The sequence below is a fragment of the Brachyistius frenatus genome, unplaced genomic scaffold, assembly GCF_029030835.1.
Source record: "Brachyistius frenatus isolate BFR_SWC_R1_liver_20210118 unplaced genomic scaffold, ASM2903083v1 Contig_294, whole genome shotgun sequence".
NCBI lineage: Eukaryota > Metazoa > Chordata > Actinopteri > Embiotocidae > Brachyistius > Brachyistius frenatus.
This window is the reverse complement of record NW_027210893.1, coordinates 387,501-394,936: the sequence shown is the minus strand read 5'-3', so window position 1 is coordinate 394,936 and position 7,436 is coordinate 387,501. Positions and strand designations below refer to the sequence as shown.

Below are 7,436 nucleotides of genomic sequence, written 5' to 3'. Positions count from 1 at the left end.
ACCCCCCCCCCCCACCCCCACCCCCACCAAAAAAAAATATCTAATTTCCACGTTCACGTTTTGCTGCAGGTCGACTCCAAATCCGCATGCACAGAGAACGTGCACAGGTCCGCTGGTCTTTTCTAGCCCACCTTAGCTGCACGTCACCGCTCCGTTTCCACGACTTTAACTGATTGTGCGTGAGATAGATTTTAGAAGCGCATGATACAATTGGTCTTGTGCAGACAGTATGATAATATTTTGTCCCACCGGGCCACCGTCACCTGCAGCCTCTAAGGCTTTCCACACACATTATGGTCGCGTCCGTCCGTTCAAAGTGCAGCTGAGACAAACTGTATCAATACATCATCTTTATTTTTGGATGATATGAATAAAAATAAAATAAAAAAAACTAACCACGCCCTTTGAATTGATCATCAATATGTATGCATTAATATGTTCAGATCCATATTTATGTCATAAAGTTATGAACACATCTGAACTAATCACTATATTGCACCACATTAAGATCACTTTCATGTTTCCTGGACTGTTGGAACAGAGCTTGAATTGTTTGGGAAGAAGACGCAGCATGATGATAATAATAATAATAATAATAATAATAATAATAATATAGTGTCAATGAAATCTATCTGTTCATTCATTAATCTCCATTCACTGACAACACGCTGAGGCTACGGACCAATCAGAGAGCAGCAGCGCAGGTAGACGAACACCTGTCATCCAAAGAGCCCAACACTAAGCGGGCCAACAGAACTGCACCTCGGACCTTGGTTCAGCTGCTCCTCCGAAAAACTCCCCAGAGACAAACAGCAGCAGAATCACAGGAGCTATATGTTGACGGGGTGAAAGGCATCATGGGAAACTGCAGGAAAACAGCTGGATTCAAAGCTTGATCTTTGGCAAACAACATGATGTGAGAAGCGTCTATAAATATAAAGGAACGGAGAGGAGGTGCTCCGATTGTAACGACATGTCATCAAAGAATCAGTGCATGTTAGTGATTTCTGTCCTCTGGTGGCTCTGATAATGAAACATAAATTATGATGTGAGCAGAGAAGACCTCCTCTGATTGGTGGAGAGAGTAACGATGGAAAACACCGTCAGTGCTGCTGATCGTGGTCCTGGACCGTCTCAGTGTCCCAGCGGCCGCTCGTCGTACATGCTGTACCTCTTCACGTGGATCCGCCGGATGCCCGAGGCTCCCCCTCCCCCATCCTCCTCCTCGCTGTGAGAGCTGCAGCTGTTGTAGCTGCGCCGCGTGGCCTCCAGCAGGGAGGTGTCGGGCGGCGGCATCGTCTCGTACAGCAGAGTGTTCAGTGTCTCCTCGTAGATACGAGCTTCAGGAAACTCCACCTGAGGAACGACACAAACACACCGAGTTAACGACATCTATCAGACCTGTAGAAACCTCCAAACAACGGCTGCACAGCCTCTTCATGAACATCGAAAACAGAAGCTTTGGGACCACTAGGGGGAGTCTGACACAACAGAGAACAACAAACAACAACAAACAGCACAGGACAAAAAACAACAACAAACAACACACAACAATAAACAACAACAAACAACACAGAACAACAACAAACAGCACAGGCCAACGTAAAACAACGACGCTGTCTGAACCCAAGGAAAAAAAAATATCTGGAGGGAAACAAATGAGGAAATCATATCAAAGTAAAATGATGAAAATAATCCCCAACTCACAAATAGATAAAGACAATAAACTAAAGATATTTGAAACACTGGGAAACTGAAATCGAATCCATACATGATCTACGATGCCACAATTTACTAGACAGAAAATTTAAATGAGCAAAAATATGGCCCAAACAAAACATCTCAGAAAAGACTCAATATAGAATCAGTGATTATTATTCTATAAACAAATCACTATGAAAGAAGCAGCCGCTTTGTGTCACTTTCAGTTCAGTTCAGCCCCCCCCTTCCCCGCCCCTCCTCCCCACCTTGGTCTGCTTCTTCTCCGTGGCGTAGAAGATGGAGGTGCAGCACACCTCGGCCAGCTTACGGCCCTGACCGTAGAAGGACCAGCAGCAGATCTCGTCTCCGATCACGTCTCTGATGAAGAGGACGCGGCCGTTGAAGCTCAGCGACAGCCGGTCAAACAGCTCGATGTTCTTCAGCAAGTTGTCGTCAGAGTTACTGCAGAGAAAGAAAAGAGCTTCGTCATCTCCTCGCTGGGCTCTGTCAGACGGGACGTTTCCCCTCAGAGTCCATGGAGGACATCATCTCTGTCTCACCTGGTGTACGAGTACTTGTTGTTGCTCCTGTTGTACACCAGCTTCACCACCGGCTGTCAGAGGGGACAACGACATATCACGAGTTTATATCTGCAGGAATCCACAAACACCACAACCACAGAGCATCATGAAGAACAAAGAACACTCAGAGACGTTTCACTGATGATCTCTGGTAGAAACGTAGCAGAGGACATCAGAGACGTCCGGTCCACTCAGAGACATCCTGCTCATCCAGCAGGTGAAACTCATTTCTGACTGTGTGTGACCTCTGCTGTGACCTGTGTGTGTGTGTGTGTGTGTGTGTGTGTGTGTGTGTGTGTGTGTGTGTGTGTGTGTGTGTGTGTGTGTGTGTGTGTGTGTGTGTGTGTGTGTGTGTTACCTTGGTGGAGGACTGGATGAGTCGGTCCTCTTCTTTGCTGGAGGTGACCACAGGTATGACACACAGGGGCTGCTCCTTGTTGCCCTGTCAGTCATGTAGAGAACACACACACACACACACACACACACACACACACACACACACACACACACACACACAGACGTCATCACTGCCCGCTCACTCTGTCTCTCAACTAAACTAAACTAGTCTACTGAAGGTCTAGTGACCTCTAGTGGTGATGGTGACATATTGTTTCATCTGTCTGATCCTGAGTTGCTGTCTTAACTTCGTTGGCCTCTTACAATGACAATAAACATCCTCATGATTTGTCAATAAGTTCTACTGCTCTCCTTCTGGATGAACATTCAGCAACATCGTTGAGACATTGAACGCATCGCGGACAGAGAGCAGCGAGAACCTGTGAGGAGGTTGTCCGTGATCAGCGTCACCACGGACCTCCAACTGAGTAGAGAGCTTCTCATGTTGTCTTCTGGGGAACAGAAAGACGTCGCAGGGAGTCAGATCTGATGAGTCGGGCGGTGAGGAGCTACGATCGTGTAAATATCTTTGTTTTCAACGTGCTGTGAGCTGTGAAGCCTGTTGCCGTGGCGACACAGTTGAGGTGGAATGTTCCCCTCAGGAGGTCCCAGTAGAACTCGGTGTTGACAGTCTGACTCTGAAACCCAGCTGGTGTCTCCTGACCTGACGCTCCTTCTTCGGTCTGGGACGGTGAAGCTCCGCCCCTCTTGAAACGTGATGTCACCACAACACCTCGCTGGGTCGTCGCTTCATCGCCGTAGACTTTCTGGACATTTCAAGGATCTCTGATGACCGTTTACAGAGTTTGACCCAAACTATATAACCTGCTGAAGTACATCATGGATGTTCACGTATCAGCGGTCACGTTAACGTGTTGATCGATTAACATAACTTGGACTACGTCTTCAGGAAGGTTCCAGCTGCTCTCCAGCTGCTCAGGTTGAAGCTGCAGGCCGGCAGTGAGGATGTGACTGACCTGCAGGGTGTTCTGGCAGAGGTCCACCAGGCCCTGGATGAGGTAATACTTCGCCTCAGCCAGCAGCTCCTGGACCGCCTGGCGGCCTTTGGGTACGGCGACGGTGCCGTCGCGCAGGAAGCACAGGATGCTGCCGAAGTGCTTCCCACTGCGGTCGATCAGGATCCAACCTGAATGGAGAAAAACTGGAACACATCAGCACGACACCAAACCAGGAGGGAAAATATCCTGACATGACACATAAACCTGCCATGAACACATCAGTAAATATGGATCTTATAGTTCCAGAAAACTGCAGAGATGTTCACCTTCTTTATCAGTGAACACTTCCTTCTTCCCGCTGAACATTGCCTTTAGCATGGAGCTCTGCCGGGTCAGAACCTGCAGCGTGCTGTAAAACAGCGTCCCCCCCACGTTGAGCCGGGCGTACTTGTTGCCGAGGCCGACCACTCCTAGGTAGCTGCAGGTCTTGGTCTTGGGACAGGCCAGAGGGAGGGGGGGGGCTGGGATGGCGGATGAGGCAGGCCGGGTCTGGTGCTGGGGCCGAAAGCTGTCCCCGGACATGTCCCTCTGGAGGTAGATGACCACCCTGCAGACGGAGGGCCGAGGGTCCCCCGCCGTGGTGACGGCTACTGATGAGGCCGCCACAACCTCTCACAGGTCCAGATCATTCCTGCAGGGACACCAGAGACCAGAAGTGAACCAGGACTGAACCAGAAGTGAACCAGGACTGAACCAGAAGTGAACCAGGACTGAACAAGAAGTGAACCAGAAGTGAACCAGGACTGAACCAGAAGTGAACCAGGACTGAACCAAGTGAACCAGAAGTGAACCAGGACTGAACCAGAAATGAACCAGGACTGAACCAAAAGTGAACCAGGACTGAACAAGAAGTGAACCAGGACTGAACCAAGTGAACCAGAAGTGAACCAGGACTGTACCAGAAGTGAACCAGAAGTGAACCAGGACTGAACCAGAAGTGAACCAGGACTGAACCAGGACTGAACCAGGACTTCTCAATGATCAGATCAGTGATGATCAGAGTGTTTAACCACCTTCTCATCACTGACCTGGTTCTGCTCCTGTTCACTGGCATGTGTCTGAGCCATTAGACTACATGGAACATATTACATATTAAAACATGACATATTAAAACATGACAGCAGACTGTACCACATGAACAGTTGTTTTCTTGCCTGGTTGTAGCGGTGCTAACAAACATCAACCTCAAACAGCTGGTTTGATTGAATAAGTAGGTGAACAACAGATAAACGAACTTAACCAAAGAACAAGAGGACTTTATTTAACTTAGTGAGCCGAGTCAACAACGTTTGTTTGGATGAACCGAACTCCCTTTGAAAAGTGCCCGATTTTATATCTAAAAAGCTCTAACTGCATAATATAAGTTCAGTAAATGAGACGTGTTCCTGCGGTGACTTGGTCATTGAAACCGAGTTTTCATTTAAACCGAGTTTTCATTAAACCGAGTTTTCATTGAACCGAGTTTTCATTGAAACCGAGTTTTCATTAAACCGAGTTTTCATTTAAACCGAGTTTTCATTAAACCGAGTTTTCATTTAAACCGGGTTTTAATTTAAACCGAGTTTTCATTTAAACCGGGTTTTAATTGAACCGGGTTTTAATTAAACCGAGTTTTCATTTAAACCGAGTTTTCATTAAACCGAGTTTTCATTAAACCGAGTTTTCATTTAAACCGAGTTTTCATTAAACCGAGTTTTCATTAAACCGAGTTTTCATTTAAACCGAGTTTTAATTTAAACCGGGTTTTCATTAAACCGAGTTTTCATTTAAACCGGGTTTTAATTTAAACCGAGTTTTCATTTAAACCGGGTTTTAATTGAACCGGGTTTTAATTAAACCGAGTTTTCATTTAAACCGAGTTTTCATTAAACCGAGTTTTCATTTAAACCGAGTTTTCACTTAAACCGAGTTTTCATTAAACCGAGTTTTCATTAAACCGAGTTTTAATTTAAACCGGGTTTTAATTGAACCGAGTTTTCATTAAACCGAGTTTTAATTTAAACCGGGTTTTAATTAAACCGGGTTTTAATTGAACGCTGATCTTTCTGTCTCCGCTGCTTCCTACGTGGTGTGTTTTGCTAACGTTAGCTCACGTTGAGTCGGGTGTTCAAACTTTCTGTCCAACACGGAAAGACGAACAACTCCGACAGTTTAAATGAGTTGTGTTGTTTTGGTGTTTAATACATCCTCAATTCGTAAACCCAATAACATTCGAAAACGTTTTTGTTTTTGTTAAGTCCCGCAGATATGAACGTTCTACTAAACACAAGTCACCTTAAATTGCCAGATTTGTGAACGGAGTACGGAACGTGTCCTCCAACAGGAGCACCGTCAGGCTGGTACTTACCGACCGACCTCGTGACGTCAGATCACCGCACACCGGCGGTTTACTTTGCCTTCATCGTCCGGGAGACAGAAAATCACAACAAATCTGGAGTTATAAAAAATTATAAAAAGTTCAACTCTGCCACACTGCGTCTTCTTCTTCTTCTTCTTCTCATGACATTATAGGAGCGCGCTGCAGCTGAGGCCGAACGCTGCCCTCTGGCGTCAGAAAATTAAACGAAAAAGAAAATACAAAATGTAAGATATAAAACAAGAAAATAATTATACAGTATTACAATTAATAACAACAGTTAAGTAAAAAACAGAAAATGGAAATGGGTTTTAAGGCGAGATTTTAAAAGAATAGTGAATATCCCAGTGTGAGAGCTCCATCAGCTGGAGACAGCAGGGTCAGATGGAAGCCATTTCTGCTGATGAATAAAAAAAGAGACATAATGACTTAGTATCTGAAAATATTAATCTCAAAATAATTTCTCAAAACAATATTTATCTCATTTTTATAGATCACGCCTTTAGATTTCTATGGTTTTCTTTCACTAAATAACACTTAGGAAGCACTTGTGGAAAATTATTTGCGTTAGCTTTGCACATAAACTATGATTCCAGTTATATTCTATTGTTTTTTACTCTGATATACAGTCTTTGACAGATAGTAGTGACCCAGGTCAAATTGGTTTCCACCTTTGTCTCAGAAAAATTGACAAAATCTTGCATGTCTTGATAAAAACCCACAAGTTTTTTTCTCTCCCTTTTAAAAAAAAAAACTATTTTATTGGAACTTACAGAAGGTTATAAATCTATATATATTACAAATTTCAACATTATAGTTTAAAACTGGGGGATAAATATCTTTACACAGTACAAGTTACAGTTTTAGTTGCTTTTTGTTTGAGAGTAATGAATGCAATAAATGTATTTTTTTAATTTTTTTGCTGAAGGCAATGAAGCACAGTTTCTTACCAGTATTTATTTTTTGATAAAAATATGTAATATTTTACATTTATGAATATGCAATTTGGCCAATGTGATACGATTAATCCGTTTTGTACATTATACTGTAAATATTACGGTAATAAATCGCATTTCCGTTTCACTTTCAAGGTAAATGCTCCTTATCAAACTCAGAGGACTGAAGACAGCAAACACGACTGAACACCTCCCTGTGACGTCATGACCCCCCCCCCCCCCACACACACACACACACACACACACACGCACAGCAGCGTCCGGTTGCCCTGGCAGCGGGAGGAGGGGGCGGAGCTCCGGCTGCTGGTTGCGTCGCCCTGCCACATCGTCACAACACGGAGCAGTCCGCCTCGGGGAGATAGCGGATTAAAGAGGTAAACTCCACCGTCCCTCCGGTCTCATACGGTACGTTAACACAGCCAGCCGG

The 7,436-nt window shown here is 44.8% G+C and overlaps 2 protein-coding genes across 4 annotated transcripts in view; one reads left to right on the top strand and one right to left on the bottom strand.

The window, feature by feature from the left end:
* Positions 1 to 337: 337 nt before the first annotated feature.
* On the bottom strand, positions 338 to 7,274 carry tnfaip1 (tumor necrosis factor, alpha-induced protein 1 (endothelial)). Of its 2 annotated transcripts, none has more exons than XM_069722526.1 (7): positions 5,972 to 7,274; positions 3,964 to 4,328; positions 3,656 to 3,825; positions 2,641 to 2,724; positions 2,262 to 2,314; positions 1,968 to 2,163; positions 338 to 1,356 (listed from the first exon to the last, which is right to left on the bottom strand). In XM_069722526.1, exons 2-7 carry the CDS (start codon positions 4,217 to 4,219, stop codon positions 1,135 to 1,137), a joined length of 981 nt encoding a protein of 326 aa, XP_069578627.1. In that variant the 5' UTR covers positions 4,220 to 4,328; positions 5,972 to 7,274; the 3' UTR covers positions 338 to 1,134. The 2 variants fall into 2 exon arrangements, with proteins under 2 accessions (XP_069578627.1, XP_069578626.1); XM_069722525.1 differs by having other exon boundaries at positions 6,045 to 7,274.
* Positions 7,275 to 7,311: 37 nt separating this feature from the next.
* ift20 (intraflagellar transport 20 homolog (Chlamydomonas)) overlaps positions 7,312 to 7,436 on the top strand; it is a 4,960-nt gene continuing 4,835 nt past the window's right edge. Inside the window, exon 1 of one of the 2 annotated variants that reach the window (XM_069722527.1) lies at positions 7,312 to 7,383. The gene's annotated coding sequence lies outside the window, so the exon portion shown is untranslated. The other variant, XM_069722528.1, reaches the window with a different exon arrangement.

Excerpts from the sequence above, each read along its gene's own strand:
- tnfaip1 (XM_069722526.1), bottom strand. The coding sequence starts at position 4,219 with ATGTCCGGGGACAGCTTTCGGCCCCAGCACCAGACCCGGCCTGCCTCA. Across the intron at positions 2,725-3,655 it reads TCTGCCAGAACACCCTGCAG|GGCAACAAGGAGCAGCCCCT; the intron begins GTCAGTCACATC and ends CATGACTGACAG. Across the intron at positions 1,357-1,967 it reads CGGAGAAGAAGCAGACCAAG|GTGGAGTTTCCTGAAGCTCG; the intron begins GTGGGGAGGAGG and ends GTCGTTCCTCAG.